Source organism: Drosophila simulans, chromosome 3R (assembly GCF_016746395.2).
Source record: "Drosophila simulans strain w501 chromosome 3R, Prin_Dsim_3.1, whole genome shotgun sequence".
Lineage (NCBI taxonomy): Eukaryota > Metazoa > Arthropoda > Insecta > Diptera > Drosophilidae > Drosophila > Drosophila simulans.
Window position 1 is genome coordinate 25,502,184 of NC_052523.2, and position 17,493 is coordinate 25,519,676.

The following is a 17,493-nucleotide window of genomic DNA, read 5'->3' on the forward strand; positions in this document are numbered from 1 at the left end:
TCACAGGACAACAGTAGGCCGCATACACAATCACCGATTTACTGTTGATGAAATTCAGGGGTTATAAATTTGTTCGAAGTCTTTTCTAGACATTACAGCTGTTGGCAAGTACTAACATTATCACGAATGTACTAACAATGTTACGCATTTTTACTGTACAAATAACTGTCAACAATAAAAAGGTCCATTGATTGTGAAGAACTCCAAAATGTAATGTCTTGATTTATTTTATTAGAATTTTAAATCAATAAATTATTCTAAATATTAAATAATAAATTATTCTAAATATTTTTCGAATATTGAATATAATCAGAAAAAACGTAGTATAAGATTCGGAAAATGAATTGAAGCTTAGCTCGTTTATTATAGACTAAAATATAACTTATTATTTAAATTTAAAATTTGTTTTCATTCAAAGAGCTGCTATATGTGGCCAAAGCAAACTGCGGTCCGCCCAGGACCTCATTGTAGTGCCTTAGAAATTCCTCAAACACTTGCTGCCATCGTTTCAGTTCTGTTTGTGCCGCAACGCTCGTCACCTGAGCGATTTGAGCAGGTCGTGTCCGCCAAAGAGCGCGTCTCTTATCAGTGATAAGGCCACCGCAATTCGGAGTTCTGTCATGGTGAGTTCGGAGTTTAAAGTGGAACAAGCGCTCTCCCAAAGAGAGAGAGAGAGAGTCCTTTCGCTCTCGGCAGGACGACAGCCGAGGCGTCCACCCGCGCACAAATCTAGGCAACAGCACACACTGAAGCTCGCAAAGAAGTTCGGGAGACGGCCGTGTGTGTGGTGGAAAGCCGCTGGAAACCCGAAGTCGGCCACGAACCACCGACCTTCTATTCTGGAGGGGTTTTCCGGGGGGTGTGGCGGTGGTGCAACGGCAGTGGCAGCGGCAACGGCGGCTTCTGCCTTTCAGCTGGGAATTTATTTGCGCAAAAACGAAGCGGCTCAGTTTCGTGTTTGTTGTGCGCTCGTAAGGATGTGTCCGCTGGCGCTGCCGGACTTCGTGCGTTCGCGTCGCGTGTGTGCGCGTTTATCCTGACGCTGAATGTATCTCAGCCAAAGCGGCCGAAACGGGCCACGAAAAGTGCTTGAAAATCAGGCGAATAGCTCAAGTGAATGCCAGAATAATAATCATGCATATTGATAAAGCGTTGAGAGAAAATCAAATATAAAATGCGGCAATCGCTGTCCAGTTCCGTGTTAAGTTTTTATTTGTGTTCGTGTGCTTGGATTCGGGTAGCAGGATCCCAAATACCGACGATCTCGAGGATAAACCACTGACTGATAGAAGGTCCTGCGTTGCGGAAAATAAAACACAGCAAAAGGTGGTTATCCCCAGATTTGGTGACCCACAAGCATAACTAAACGATTCGAAAGCGAGGCAACTGGATGAGAACTGGGTGAAAATTCCAAGCTCGTCGTACTGCAGCATATTTAGCATTTTGCATTTTGGGGCGGACTTTTGGATTTATGTTGACCCACTTTGCTAAGCGATTTCCCTTTCAATTTGCGTCTTGAAGCGACGTTTTAGCCAACTTATCCCTCGGCCATCTCAGTTAATTAGTTTAATTAGTGAGTGTCGTGGGCGGCGGTTGGTTAGTCGGTCGGTCTGTTCTGGCCCAGAAATCGGTTTGGCATCTCCAGCCAAAATTAAGACCCTTTCTGGCGCAAAGTTTTATTTGAAACTGCTGACCCGGGATTCTGTCGGTCATGCCCTGCCGCTAATAGCCGACATTATTGTTAGGATTCGCTGGGAGTGGGAGTTGGGGCTCCAAACAAAGGGCCATCGGATCGACTGTATGTGCCATTGAACAAACACCCAGCCGAAAAGAGAACCCTTTTTGCGCCACTTTTCCTAATGCCACGACTGCCATTTGTTGGGGCAATAAAAGCCAGCCAGCGACTTCAGTAAAGATGAAATGAAAATGAAATAAAATAAACAACAATGGCTGGGCAAAACTAAACTAAATTTATTTGCTTTGCCACTAAATTTGCGCTGATTTCGGCAGCAGCTCTACTTCACTTCACTCTCGCATTATGTTGCCCCACTCAAAAAATGTGTTTGTCAACAAAGCCAGCGGAGCGCAAAAATGGTCCTTGGTCCCTGGTCCTTGCACTAAAAAGCAAAAAAAAAAAAAAAAATCGAGAGTGTTTGTGTGCTTAACCTTTTGGTGGAGCCGGATTTTTGGCTCGACTGGTGTGGCACACGTTCAACTATTTTAGAATTTGCGGCACGTGCCCAAATTGCAAACATCAGCAAATAATAATATAAATTCAGCCAGCAGCCCGGGCATCCAAACCGAATTAGTCGAGTGTCCTTTTTACCGATGCTTTACAGTAGTGCTTACAAGATGATTAGGCGTATGTGGCTGGCATGTGATACATTTCGCTGCGCGTCGTGTAATAATTTCATTGTTGCAGCTCTGCAATTTATAATGCGGCAACAATTGCAGTCGCACTTGCAGCAAAGGCGTGCAACTTGTTGTCGCTGGTGCAAGCCCACCCACCCCTTTGTGCCAGCACTTGAGGCACACAGCCACTGCAGTTGCACTTAAGCTTCCACCGCTGCAGTTGTTATTTCTATTTCTATTCTCTCTCTACTTTTGCACACCCATTGTGAACCCATCTGGCATTATAATCCGCATCTATGTGAGCCGTTGCAACTTGCAACTGTATACAGATGCAAGTGCGCGATGTTGTGACAAGTGTTTTTGCAGGACATACACATCTTGATGGTTTAAGTTGAAGCTGACTCGATCTATGTGTTCGAAGTTTGAGTCCTGCAAGGACTTCGGCGACACCTCTGGCCGTGCTAATTAACCAAGTTCCAGCATTCCCATTTAGCTGACTGCTTTTCTTTCATGTCAAAGCATTTAATTATACTCCTGCATTTACCCGCTCCCTCGCTTTTCCCGCTTTCCACCGCGCTTTTCACTTTTTTTCCAACTTTTTTTTACTGCTGGACTTTGCCTGATTTATTTATGCATTTACCTTTGCGAGTTGCCCGGGGAGGAAGCTGCTGTCATGCTGCTGGTTCGTTGTCTTAATTCATTTTTTATTCCAACGTAAATAAGCTGTAAATTACAACTTCTGTTGCTCTGCTGTTTCCAGCTGATGTTGCTGCTTTTGCCGCTGTTCCCTGCATATTTTGTATGATTCTACTCCGGCAATTCCCGGGCTGCTTGTTGCCTGCCTCATGCTCCATGCTGCATGCTGCAAGCCGCATGCCTCGTGTCCCGTGCCTCATGCCAAATGCAGTGCCATATTTTTTCGCTCTTCACTGACGCCCAGTCCTTTTTTTTTTTTTGCATACACAGAGAAAAAAGCGTCAGAGCATCATCTATTTTAATTGTAAATCACTTCAAACAATAAATCAAATATTTTACAATGAACAAAAGAATAATTAATTAGATGTAATAAACTGCATATTAGGATATTCATCCAACCAGTTGGGCAATACCAATTATTTTTATATATTGTAAATTATATTTTACAATTTATAAAATTCCTATCCATTTTATTATTTTTCCCAATGGGCATAAATCATTGCGAAAGGGGAAATGGAGGTGCATGTGAAGTGGAAACATAATGGTTTTCCTGTTGCTAAAAATAGGACAATAAACGAGTGATAAAATAATGAAAGTTTTATGAGCAATTGTGAACGACTGATACACTTTAGACACATATGCGTGTAGTATTGATCAATTTGAATATACTCGCATTTTCTCTCTGTGCGGAAAGTCACATCCCGCTGCTTTTTGCTGCCTTTCGCCTTTGCTGCTGTTTAATTTAAAGTTCGTCCCCCCAAAAAGGGGAGCAGCATTGCAGTTGGTGGTGGGAAAGTGGGGCTGTCATAACTGCAAATCGGCTACTGACATCCAGCTACTTAACGCTCCTCACTGCCTTCCGCTCGCCATTTGTGTTTGGGGCATGGGGCATGGGCATTCGGGCATGAAAGCGGCTCGGAACTGTCTGCGGACCCAAAGGGGACTGCTACTACTACTAATGGTCAAAAGGAACGGTCTGGACGACAGTGGACTGCGCTGCACTGCGTTTGGAATTATGTGGAAAATTGAGAAAATGTTGCTCAACAACACAAGTACAAGTAGAAGTACAAGTTCCGAGGCACTTTAATTGCCATCGGGCACATTGCGCCACTCTGCAATCCACAACCGGTCATTACGAACTGGATTTGGGTGGTTGGGTGCTTGGCTACCCCACTTCGCTTTTCCATTTTCCGGGGCGTCCGGGCGGGTGAAACTTGTTGAGCGACGACCACTGACGAACTGCCACCGGAGATGAAAATGCTTTTCCAGGGGGCAATTGTCGTTAAGGTGCTTAGCGTAAGGCGTTGACTATTTGAGGTCGTCTAGCCGCGACTATTAATGGGCTTCTCGCTGGCATGTCTTCATTAGGAGTCCACTCTTTCAAGGAATTACACAAGCCCAATTCTGGCCGAGAACAAATAATAGCGATTAATGGTGGCACCAACAACATCAGCACCAGTCAAATTGGCTGTTTTCGAAGGCATTTGCGTGTTACATCGTTAAAAACACATTCAGCTTGAGCTATTGCAATTAAAATGTTGTACAAGATCCAATTAAAGCCAGACAAGAACATATATCAACCGCAGTTTTTAATCCAGAATTTGCCAGATTCTCAAGCAAGGTCAATATTTGAGCTCCTAAAAAATCATCTCTTTAATGGGGTTTTCTTTTTAAAGAGCGCTCAAACAAACTTGCGTTAATACCGCGTTTCCTGGCCACGAAAACCGAGCGACAACAGCAGCGTTTTCATGAAAAACCTATTTGCACAAACCTGGTTTTTGTGTACGAATATTCATACGCACATTGCGGTGTCTGTGAAAAAGTCAACGAGTTTTTTGCCGGGGTGTGTAATATGGAAAATAACTTCAATTACCAGGTGCGGCGTGTGTAATATTTTACCAGCACTCCTTTCATTTTTTACCCAATCACAATATTGTTTATAAAATGCAAATAATACCGGAGAGCAGCTCAGCCGGCTGAAAGGGGCCCTACAAAAATTAAAACAAGTGCCTGTGTTAAAGCCGAGAAATGCCAAAATCTGTGGAGTGAAATGAGTAGGAACGCCTGAGGCTTGAAACGATTTGCCGTCTGCACATCGCTGTGTTTTCACTGAAACTTGCCGTGAAAGTTACAAATTTGAACTTTAAATTTTAACGTCAACACGGGTGGGGGCTCAGGGGAGCGGCGAGGGGCGAGGGGTTAACAAAAAATAAACTTGCAGCCTGCAGCAAACACATTAAAACAAAGTTTTTAAAAGCAACCACAACATTTACGTCATGTGCAATGTGCGGCGGGTTGCGTTCCGTAGTGTTGTTGTCATTGTTTTTGTTGGTGTTGCACGAGCTGCTGCCAAAGTTGAAAAGGGGCGCAGTGGCAAGGAGAGGGCGTGGCAGCATACTCTCTCTCTCTCTCTCTGGCTGTCGCTCTTGCCATTTTTATAGTCAAAAGCCAAGTTGTTTGGGCCAACAGCAATCGCCATTTGCTGCCACATGTTGTAACTGTTGCCGCATTAAATGTGCAGCCCGCCTCCGGCGCATTTCACTTTTACTGTGAGCCACCCGCTTTTACAACCACCCACTGTGCTGCACCACTCGCCTGCACCACCACCAACACCACCACCAGCATCTCCACTTTTGGCCACATTAGTTGACTGCACACCACCAGCAGAGATTTCACTCCATTTTATGCTGTCAGACTTCCGAGAGCGCCGTTCGCGCTGTTCTCGCTTGTTGTAAAAATGCCAAATTCATTTTCAGCATATAAACTTTATCACACACACACACATGCACATGCACTCGCGGACTTTATACTCCCTGCTGTTCCGGACTGACATCTTTAGTTAATTTCGCAGCCGCAAAAACTAAAACGAAAGGGATAGTGTGTCTGTCCGGATTTTAGGAGAGCGTAAAAGTCCCCTAAAACTGAAAATTGAAAAAGAGTCCTGCTGGAATCAAAAAAGCCTGACAAATGAGAAGAAGCCACAAAGAAAAAGAGTTGAGATATGCAGAAAAGGTGTTTAAAACTATACAAATGCATCGCGAAATATACATTTGAATAATTGTAGCATAGACATCTCTTTTCCCGAAACCATACACCCAATCGAATTGAATGCCTAAATCAATTGCAAGCGATTCAAACGCGCTTCTGTTTACCCAAAAATTTAATTGCCATTTTTCTCTCACTCGTATTTGCAGCTCGTTCAAAATGATCACCTAAAGCCAAAATCGGTGCAAACAACAGAAAAAATAAAAATAAGAAACGAATAACACGTGAATAACTAAAAAACGTAACAGTTCATAGCGCAAACAAAGTTTAATTGGCATTGGAAAAAATAAATGTAAATTGATTTTGAAAAAACCAAGGGCAGAGAACCACAACCGAAATCCTACGAAATTAAACAAAAACCAAAGAAACCGTAACGCAAACCACCGCAAAAATTGCTTTAGATTAACAAATAGAAGAGTACGGAAAACATAAAAACCACTCCACAAATCGCATCAAACAAAATGACGCTGCGCATATCGGCCACATACGGAAATCATCGAGGGCTCATCATTCCTGGCTTTGTGCTGCTCCTGATTTTGGCCACCTTGCCTGCCACGCGGGCAGGACGAATCTTCGGTAAGTCCTGGAAAAATATTGTATATATATGCGAAGGGGGGCTGCGATCAAAATTTCTATCAGTTTTTGTTTGCGACTCTAATTAAGGCGGGCAGTTTGCAGCTAATGGAATTTTTAATGCCGCGAAAGACGCAATTTGTGCGGGGCTCCTGGCATTCGGTTCACCCCACTCCTTGGGCCGCAGGACCTCCTCGACTTCCTGTATTGGTTTCGGGTCAACGCGACTCATTGACACGGCAAATGGGGGTACAGAGGGCTCATGTTCTTTTTGTATTAATTATAATTACAGAAGGTCGCCTTTTTTATGCCAGCAGTCGACGTCGTTTACATTAATGAGGGACGTCAATGTCAAAAATAAACAAAGGCCCCGCACTCTGGTTTTTCGTATTGGAAATGCTTTTTTTCCCGTGCAATTGTTGCCTTTTCCTTGGCTGTGTGTTGTGTGTGTGAGTGTGTTTGTCTGCATTGTTGATGTAATGAAAATAATTACATTTCTTGTACGTGGTTTGTAATGCGCAGCAGAAGAGGAGGAAAAGTCACCAGATTTGGGACACACACACACACTGCCGAACTAATTAACTGCCAAATAAATAAGTAAACATGGCAACAGTTTTGTACACATGGCGATAATTTACATTTAATTATGGCAGCATAACTAGTTATTCGCCACAACTGCCGAAAAAGGGTTGCTCTGCTCTGCAAACTCCCATTCCCAACTACCAACCGGAGTCTCTAATTGCAGGCAGGTTTTGTCTGTCTGTCCGAGTTTTCCGGCTTTCCCTGCTCTTCCGACTTTCCCTCCAGTGCCATTAGATTCGGTCACAGAGCAGCGCAGAATGGCAATAGTGGCAACAACTGGAGAGGAGCAGTGGCAGGCAAACAGTGAAAGCGGACACAATTCGACCAAAACTGGAAAACCAAAACTTTTGTTGACACACATTTTTTCACGGCCCCAAAAAGTGTGCTTCGAAATGTGCACGCAAATGAGCGCAGTTCGCTCGTCATCAAGAGCTGCCATAAAAAACGGTTGGCAAAACAGGCGCTAACACAAAAAGCTACCGCATAAACTAGTGATGACAGTATATCTCAAAATGTATCCGTTTATTCGGGGATCATTCTGGGTTATTAAAAAGACCGAAAGTTCATTGGAAATCTCTATAAAAATGATGCGATATAATATGTTTTTATTTCCTCAGTTCGATTGATTCTCTGCATTTGAGGTATTAACTTTATTCTTAAAAAAGTGTTTGTATTGAAATCATATCCTTCGCATTTCTATAAACACTAAGAAAAAAACCCTTGAGTAAATTTAAACTTGTATGCATTTAAAGGATTAACATTTATGATTTAGGCATCACTGTCACACACACACACACTCACTCAAAAAGCGGTTCCCAATTACGAATGCGAGTGTGTGTGTGCGATGGCATTAGGTTGCCAGTTGGCGGCGCTTTTTGTCAGGCATTTTAATGTCTGCCTTCAGCCGCAACTGCAACGGAACAGCAATAAAACTGCAGGACACACACGCACACACTCACACAATCTCGGCAACCGCACACAGATACACATTCATATATAGATACATATATCCGACCATGAAAGCGAAAAGTTTACGCGCTTGTTTGCTATAATTTCGATTGTTTTCACTGCAGCAGCAGAATCAGCAGCAGCAACAACGATTGCGGCAGCCTGCCACGCCCCTTAGCCACCCACACACAGACACAGAAACAGACACATACGCATATACGGATTCCAACGCCTTTCAGTTCCCAGGACAATTGTGCACCATTCTGCAGCAATTTTCGTTTTATTGATGTGCATTGCCGCCATTGCAGCGAAGTTTGATGCTGCAACTGCCACTGCAACACACAGAAAATAAGCTGTGTAAGTAGCACACACTTTTACTTTACTTTTGTTTGCGTTATGTACTTTCGGTTAAGTGCGAGAAATTTATGAAAAACTTTTGAAAATGTTTTCGCAATTAAAGTCCCGGCGACACAAAACAAAGCGCGCTTCGAACAAAACGGAGTGCTACTTTCCTCTGCTGCCATCTACCAACTACCAACTACCATCTAACACTTTTCCATACAACTGGCTTAAGTGGGCGTGTAACTGCAGCTGGATGCAGCTAATTGTTGGCATAAACGATGCCACCCAGATTGCTTCAGATGCAAAGCCAGGCGAACAAAGGGTCTTCCTGCTGAAAGCTATCTGTGCGGGTGGAAAATCAGCCAAATTGGTCAGTATATGTAATACTGCAAACTAAAGTATAAGAATTCCTATATAGAAAATGACCAAGAAGATATCCCATTTTGCCGAGTGCCTAGAGAACAGGCACTCCATTCCTCCCCCATGAAGCTCATGTCGCATCAATACAACATAAACTTAATGGCTAAGCAATAAAAACAATGGTGGCGGAGAGTCGCCATGAATAAGTCAGGCAACTGTTTCGATAGCCCGGCCATACGAATAAGTTGACTCGGCAATTTTGGCCATCAGAACATATTTATTGGGCCTAGAGCGGCGACACGTGTGCTCGAGCTACCTGGTTTATTCCCCGGAGAGCAGACGCATTGTCTCTTGGCCATTTAGGAGTAGTCGAGCATTAGGCGCAATTGGTGAATTGAATGCTTGAATGGCGGCGCTGCCTTTGTTGGCGGCTATTAGCCCGGCTAGAAGGTCCTTTTTGCCGGCCGAAGCCCGATCCTTTTCACACATCTGCAATTACAGGGGCGAAGTGTGTGGTGTGCGCGTCGCAAATCGTTTCGCCTTTGTTTTTAAATTATTCATGTTCTGGCTAAGAGCAAACAGCGATTTAGGACTCCCCCGTTCCGAGAGACACGCACTTTATATTCAGCTCATTGGCGACATCGAAGGGGGAAATGGCAGAGATTTTATTTGGTGTGGGCGACGTCCTTGGCGGCTATCCTGTCTGGAGTAATTTCTTTATTAGATTCATTCGGGCCCTCTAGGACATTCTCACTTGCCCGGGGCAAAGTTAAAGGCAAAGGCGAAAGCCAAGCGAAGCGGACGGCCAACAGAGTCTAAAAACAATTTTCTAAATTAGTTTTTGCTATCCCAGCTCTGACTAACGAAACTGCAATATAGCAGAAGAAAATGTTTAAGAATTACATGGAGTGGCCGCCGGAGGACAAGAGTTACTTCTGCACATCCTTTAATAACTTTAAAAGCACTCGGAGCGCTTAAATCCAGCCTTTTCCACACGTTTTGCAGTCTCACAAACTATAAATCAACAAACCAGCCAACCATTGCCTTACGGCTATAAAATATTCAATAAAAAAATATGTAAAAAGACTCGAAAATGTGTGGCCATTGGGCTTTTTTTTTGAGCGATTCGAGGGCGCAGCTTTATGACAACAATTTTTAATCATTATAAAATATACAGGAGCGTGAAATTCTCCGCCCGGCCAAAAAACACGTTCAATCAAAAAATGCATCGAGTTTTCACCTGCCTCCATTATGCAATACAAACACAACACAGCCGATGTCAGAATATATTTTCACTCTTTCATAGCATTTTATGCACATTATAATTAGTGTATAATTAAGTAAAGAAAAGTGAGTGCGAAGCGTATAATTTCGAAAATGGATTTACGAACCTGACCTGATTTAAAACCAGTGTCTTTTTTTGCCCCAAAATTGTCTTCAAACGAGGTAGATAGTTGCCAAAGCCAATATGTTGATTCATTTGCCATGACTCCTTTTAAAGTAATTAAATTGCAGTATTTCCAACTGACAACTTAGTTTTTATTTGCGATTTCGCCACTCTACTATATAAGTGTGCTAAAATAACTTACAGCTTGCTTTGCACATCGGCAAGCAAACAGAAATGGCAAATCCATTCGCATTGACAAACTAAAAGTGCAAACAAGCACTGCTTTGACATTTGTTTGGTTTGCCACAGCAACGAGTACATGGTAAATAATGCGGGATATTTGACTTTTGGGAAAACAAAAAATAGAAAGCATATGAAATAGAGGAAACCGAAAAATAGAAAATAGTTCCCTCGGCACGGACATGCCATGCATGTCATCAAAATATGCCAGAATCGGGGCCTTTTCATAATTTATGCGGACAGGGCGGCCACAAAATAATACAATGCCCATATTTGGAGGAGCTGTGCGTTTTGCAGCACAATATGGATGGCAATTTGGGGCTGCTTTGTTGCATCGCCTGGTCGGTCGTCATTGGCATTTTCAATTAATGGAAAAATGTCAGCGGGGCTTCTCGCGGCCCTCGGCGCAAAATAATGGACAAAACTGCAGCGGGTCCCATGGAAAACGACACATACATATCAATTAGCAGGTTGCCGGGGGTTCAAAGCCAGGTTCTCCGAATCAAATTTGATTATTCGCCACGTTGCATTGCAGGCGAAAAATCTGAATCTGAATCTGAATCAGAATCTGAATCAGAAGAGAACCAATCAAGCGATCGGCGTACTTGAAATCCGATATTACGTATACGCCGAGTGGACTCGATTTCTGCTTGTTTGCTTCGACATTTACTGAAACTACGGCTGGCCGCTCAACTATGCCAGGGAATTCAATTAAAAATCAAAACGGCAAATTCGGAATATGCAACTGAATATGCATGCACGTACATATATCTATTTATATAAATATAGTGTGCGTTTGAATGATTTGTAGGCAAAAATAAAAGGAGATGGCGAAAGCGAAAAATATTGGAAAATAATAATGCAGTCAAAACCAATGAAAACTATTTCAGCAATGTGCAAATTAAAAAAATAAACCAATTTCTCGGCCAGAACGATGGGCGAACTGCCTTGTTTTGTTTTTCCCGCTCGAAAATTGCAAATAATATTTTACGCTTTTTACACAAATTTTCTACCACGCTGGCTTTTGTCAAAGTTGCTGCTGACTTTATTTTGCCGGATTTTCTGTTCTCGGCAGTGTCGTTATCGCCGTCCTAGTGGCTAGCTTTGCATATCGAAATAATTTAGTTACAAGTTTAATTAAATTTGGGTTGCAGTGAACGAAACACTATGTTTTGGCTGGTCAGTGAGAATTTTACGAGCAAAGAATCTGGCCACCAACAGCAAGTAAGCTCCTAAAACCAATGTGTGTGTGCAGGCTAAACATGGCAGTTTTCATCAACCTTTGCTGGCTAAAAAATATTCCATTATGGCACCGAACAAACGGAAATTAAACTTTCATTACAATTGTCCTGGGCAAAGAGACAATTAAGCCATTGGGAAATTATGAAATTTATGCAGGTCGTAAATCTTTAACAAAGTTTCGGGACATTTGCCGCTCGAAAAAGCAAATATAATTCCCTCAATGTGGGTCATTAAGCAATTTAATTGCATTTAATGTTTATTTAGGCAACATTTCCAACCGAACGGCAATGAGTTGTGCAAACAACAATAATTGATTAGACAATCAAACTTACATCTGTAAATATTGACGATTAAAAATGCACTCGCCTGGGAATTTGATGGAAAAATAATAGAATCAAATATATATATATATTTAATTTAGTTGTGTCTTCGGTCCTCTGCGACTTTAAGAGCAAAACCCAAGCTGGCAAACTCAGCCAGGACTCCCTTTGTATTCCTTGGACATCATCGTGCGGCCATTATAATCCCGGCTAAGCTGCAGCGATTATTGTCTAAAAAATTCATGTATTTCATTATTAGCCAGGTTGCCGGCGGCCCAGCATTTCCGGCCAGCTCGTCCTCGGCCCCACCAGCGGCTGTTCATTTGCTGTCATAATTTAATTTTTGCCACCAGTCCGGACTCGGGAGTCCGGAGTCCGGAGTCCGAAGTCCGAAGTCCGGAGCACAGCCCACAGACAGTAGCTCAGAGGCGGAGGAAGGAAGAAACGGGGCGCACATCCTGCGATGATGCTGGCCTCGTCTTTCGCCTTTCGTCCTTCGTCTCCTGCTCCGGCTCATCCTGCACCTCCAGCGGCATTGTCTGCAGAAAGTCAACATAATCCGCAGAGTAGCAGGCTCCGAAAATCCCAATGTGGTCGCCGCTGTGGCTCATTAATCCATGCAACCGAATGGCGGCCCTCCACATGGCCTGTTTTGTTTTTGGTAGCAGCCGTCTCATTCCGGCAACTACTAAAGTGCACTTGAAAAAATCCCATTTAATTTTAAATAAATACATAACTAATTAGAATATTAGAGCAGATTTCACTGCACTTGGGAGCAAATTGAGTTGAAGTGTCTAAAGATGCGTGGTATTCGAATAAGTTCCTTGACATTTATAATTGCCTAATAATTTCATAAATGCACCCCTATTTTTTCCGAGTGTTATACACCCTCCCATCTGTGTTATCCATAAATCAGCTGCCTGCGGGCAGTTCATCATCATCATTATTATCGTGGCCGCCGCCAAATGAGCTATTCCCCATCTGGACTGCGAAATTAGTTGCGTTGCGCGCATGAATGTCACCATTGCTGTCGCTCAATTTGCTACACAAATTATAAACACCGAATGGAAATGGTAATAAAAAATGTGACAGAATCACGGACTCAGTGCCGCATCCTGTCCAAGGACCCTTGCAATCGCCGCGGGTACGCAAAGAATGGGCGACCAAGTTAAACTTTGCCGAAATTGAAATGCCGCTGGCTTATTTAAGCATTTATTTCGGCGTTGGACGTCGGGCGGAAAGTCAATAATGAATAAACTTGCCCCAAGCAGGCGCAGAGCTTTAAGAGTCCAACAGCCACTAACTGTAATGAAATTCGCATAAAAATCATTTTGCCACTGTGCGGGAAAAAAAACGTTGACCGACTTGAAGCCCCACAGCAGGAAAATGGCAAAAAAAATGCCGAAAAAAGGAAAAAGTTTGGTTCACTTAAAGTTGCCTCTGGATTATGGGGATTGCACGGAGAATAGGATTTGGATGAATCTTCTTGGATTATACTATTTATTGTTTAAATTCCAATTAAGACACTAGCAACATGTGTAATGTAATTTTTTTTATAAACTAAGGTTTGTTAATTTTCTTCCGAGATCTCATAAATCACGCAGTGAAATTGCAGCAAACGCCAATCACTTTCTCCCAGTTTTGGCCACTGTGCAGGCCGACTTCAGTGGGCCCAATTGCCATTGCAGCTGGTTGGCAAGTGGCCCAGACTTGCGTTCTTGCAGACGGCCAAAGGATAAGGCCGACTTGGCCAAGAGCAGTTCGTGATGTCGCGCCTATCACAACCAATTTACTAACGAAGCAGATAAATCCAATTTCTGGCCGACAGCAGCTTAGCCTTCCCTCTCCTCGCTGGAAACTTGAAAAATACTCGGAGAGGCAAATAATAAATAAAAAAGCACTTCCGCTTGCTGGGGACAATTTCCGCTTCCGGTTGACCGGCGCCTCGGAATATTAACGTGGGTGGCATTTGGCTTATTAAGCTCATCACCGAGTTTATTAGGCTCTTAAAGCGTTTAGCACTAGTCGCTGGTTTTTTCGAGGAAGTTGGTGCCTTTGTGTGGCGAAAATACTTTGATGCGACCTTAAATTAATTAAACGAAGTAATTACAAAGTGCGAGAAAGAGCCGAGCCCGAGTCAAAGGAAGCACTCTGCAGATTGGAGCGTGGTTACTCGGCTTCAAAACACCTTTGGCAGGAAGCGGCAGGCAACAAAGAACAGAGAAGTTGCATTTTTTCATCAGCCACAGCCGCAGGGGGCTGGAAATGCCAGGATCTGAGGAATCCGTTCTATTTGCAGTTCATTGCCGAGAATTTTAATCAATTGCAGCCGGCAGCAAAGTCCGTAGCTCCTTGACCGAGCTGCAGCTCTCGGTTTCCTCTAAAGACATTTTAATTTCTGCTACAGTCATTCATTATTGTTTGCCTTCGGATGCCCAGTGAGTTATTATGCAAGTTGCAAAACAATTTGATACCAACTAAAAACAAGGAGCAGCCAAGGCGCTCAAGGAGCAGCAACACATGGCCTGGACATGGCACATTTATTTTTGGGCCGAGGAAGGAAAGTTTTAAATTAAATTTCATCTAGGACTGTGCGTGCGAAGGCCAAGATGCACCAGCTGCAGTCTGACCCAAATACCAGGCCAACATCCCTTTTTATTCTCGCTCCCCTCCCTTTTTCCAGCCGCACTCGATGGATAGATAGATGTAGAGTTTTTGACCCGCTGCCAAGTGCTTGGTTTTTCTACCAATCCGGACTTAACCCCACAAAGGCTCTAGGCACAAAAGGACACCCAGTTCATGTTTATTCCCCACTTTCAATTTATTAAAAACTAATATCAATCTAAAAGTATGCATGAATCGTTGCCAGATTTTCAGCAGTTTTACATTATTTTCGGACACGGCAGGAGTCGAGTTTCAGATTTTTTTTAAACTTCCCTGCGGCTGGCAGCGTGTTAAAGCCGCATTGAAAACGAAATCCGAATCCGGAATCGCCTTTGGGCACTGACTTCCATCATAATACAATTTTTATAATTTAATCAAGCTGAGAGCTGCATGGCATCATCGCCCGATGTGCAAATAAAAATAAGTGCGACAATAAAACAAAAAGCCAAACAGAAGCGATGCCGTGAGTGGAGATTAACAATGGAGGCGTCGCACTTTTTACGACCATGGAGAATGGGAATGAGGAGGAGGAGGAGTGGGAGGAGCGGGAGGATTGGTATGCGGATGCCATGGCTTCGGTGGCACGCATTTGTCATACACTTTTCGGGGCAATAAAAGGATCCCAACGAAGGGTTCCCCGGCGGCTGCGAGTTTTGCTTTTGTTTCCCGCTTTTACGGCCGTCGCCCGTCAAAGGGAATCCCTCGGATACAGATACAAATACAGCTACAGCTACAGATACAAATACAGATGCAGATGATAGACGCACAGACACGAGCAGTGTCAGTCACTTTTAAAGCGCTCTTTTGAGCTTTGGCGGGTCATAAATCTATTAATTTTCATTACGCAATTACCAGCGAGCTGTCAGGAGGTCAGCGTGTGTGTGCTAATTACACGACAGCTCGCTCGATCAATCAAATTTCCCGGATATATACTCGTAACTGGGCCAGGGAGCCCATGAATGTGGTGATTAATTGGCCATTGCCCGCGGATGTGTACGAATTTATCATATAAATATAAAAGTAGAGCTCACGATTTTTCAGGGAATACGTACGTGGGCTTACACGCAAAACCAATTCGACAGTTAGTCGGATTAAGTCCCCCTCTTCCGCACACACACTCACTCATACATACATATATGCATTTGTTTGTATCAAACATTTGATACCCATGAATATTTTAAAAGCATTTCGAAAATTGCTAACAAAACAGAAGCACAACACGAGCGGAAATAAATGCAATACATTTGAATAAACAGGCTTACACATACTTAAACAAATGCACATGTTACAATACGGATACGGATGGGTGGTTATCTTTCTATGTGTGTGTGCTGGTGTGTGTGTGTGGGTCATGTCAACCACTTGTTATTTGCAGGATGAGAAGGATGTTCGTTGCTGTGCGTACAATTTATATCCGATTTTAATATTGAATTTCTGCTAAGTCAAAGCCAAATGAACTTTGTCGTTCGGCTGAGAGGAATTGGCAAAAGGGATTTTGCCAAAATAGGTTGCCAGGCAACTGCAACAAGGATTATCTGCCAGTGTAAGCTTGTCGTTAGTGCACTTAAAGAAAATCAACGCTACAATCGATGAATTGCCAGCGTAGGCCCATGTTACTTAATACATTTTTAACTAATATGTAAGCATTGATTTCGCCGCATAAGCCCTTAAGATTAACTTTTTATCCACGTAAATAATACACAATTTTTATCGCTGTGTGGCTTTTCCTGCCGTTGTCGTCGCAGGGAAATCGCAATCGGATATGATTTATAAAACATTTACTCACATGCACGACAATGGCCTAACAAGCTCAATCATTGTGCCTATTTACCAGCGATATATCTAAATCGGGCCGATAATGCTCACATGGCTGCCCCAGTCGCGTTGCCAACGAAATTTGACTAATTAAAGCGGCATATGAATGGGCGTTTGAACCGGAGTAGTGTGCCTTTCAAAGGAGCAACTTGCTCACGTAATTGCCACGGAAATCTAATCAGACTTTCTGATGTTGTGTTGCCATTGGGTGTGCGTGTGTGTATGTATGTGTGCTGGGACTTTTCCTTTCCAGGGAAAACTTCTCGCTCGTTGGGACTCATGCGTGGGCCCACAAATGGAAATGCATAAATCAAATTGCTAGAGATTGGTAACCAAGCAGAGATAAACGCGTATTATTATGCCGTCAGATGGCTGGGAGTGGGGTTCAAGGAAAATTCCGGGCCCTAGTCGCTGATTCATGTTTCTTATCATCCATCAATCAATCGGCAGGGCACAGGATATTGTGCCATTATTAATAGTCCCAGCCTACAGATGGGATGTATTTAAGCAGCTCGGCCTGCAGGCCTTCCTTTGCTAGGTACTCCTTGCTCCTCCTCGAAACTTGCGAAACAATTTATCGAGCGGAACGCAAACACACAAATAAGTGGGTGAAATACACGTACTGTATGCAGAAGTGCATGTGCACTAGGGTGCCCTGCACTTCAGTTATACAATGAAATAAGATAGCTTTGTAGAATAGGAAAAATCACTTAATAGGCAACACTAGTTGGTAGAACACACTCAAATCTATGATGACACCTTTGAAACATAAAACCAAACTACATACAAATTAACAAATTTTTTTTTGCTCGCATTCGCAATTGGTAACCCTATGCTGCATCGCTTAAAACTTCGCAAACATCCTTCGAATCACCCTAATGTACACAGATGCAAATTGATGTCGACAGGCAGCCCAAAAGGCGTTGT

The 17,493-nt window shown here is 43.2% G+C and overlaps 2 protein-coding genes across 7 annotated transcripts in view; one reads left to right on the forward strand and one right to left on the reverse strand.

Moving 5' to 3' along the window:
* LOC6730049 (uncharacterized protein C2orf42 homolog) overlaps positions 1-17,493 on the reverse strand; it is a 179,083-nt gene that overhangs the window by 65,274 nt on the left and 96,316 nt on the right. The window lies entirely within an intron of this gene.
* The window catches only part of LOC6730048 (tyrosine-protein phosphatase 99A), a 110,707-nt gene continuing 94,133 nt past the window's right edge, over positions 920-17,493 (forward strand). For all 4 annotated transcript variants that reach the window (XM_039294530.2, XM_016177762.3, XM_016177765.3 and 1 more), the window contains exons 1-2: positions 920-1,326; positions 6,243-6,669. In XM_039294530.2, the coding sequence (XP_039150464.1) occupies positions 6,555-6,669 (115 nt within the window). In that variant the 5' untranslated portion in view covers positions 920-1,326; positions 6,243-6,554. The remainder of the gene's footprint in view (positions 1,327-6,242; positions 6,670-17,493) is intronic.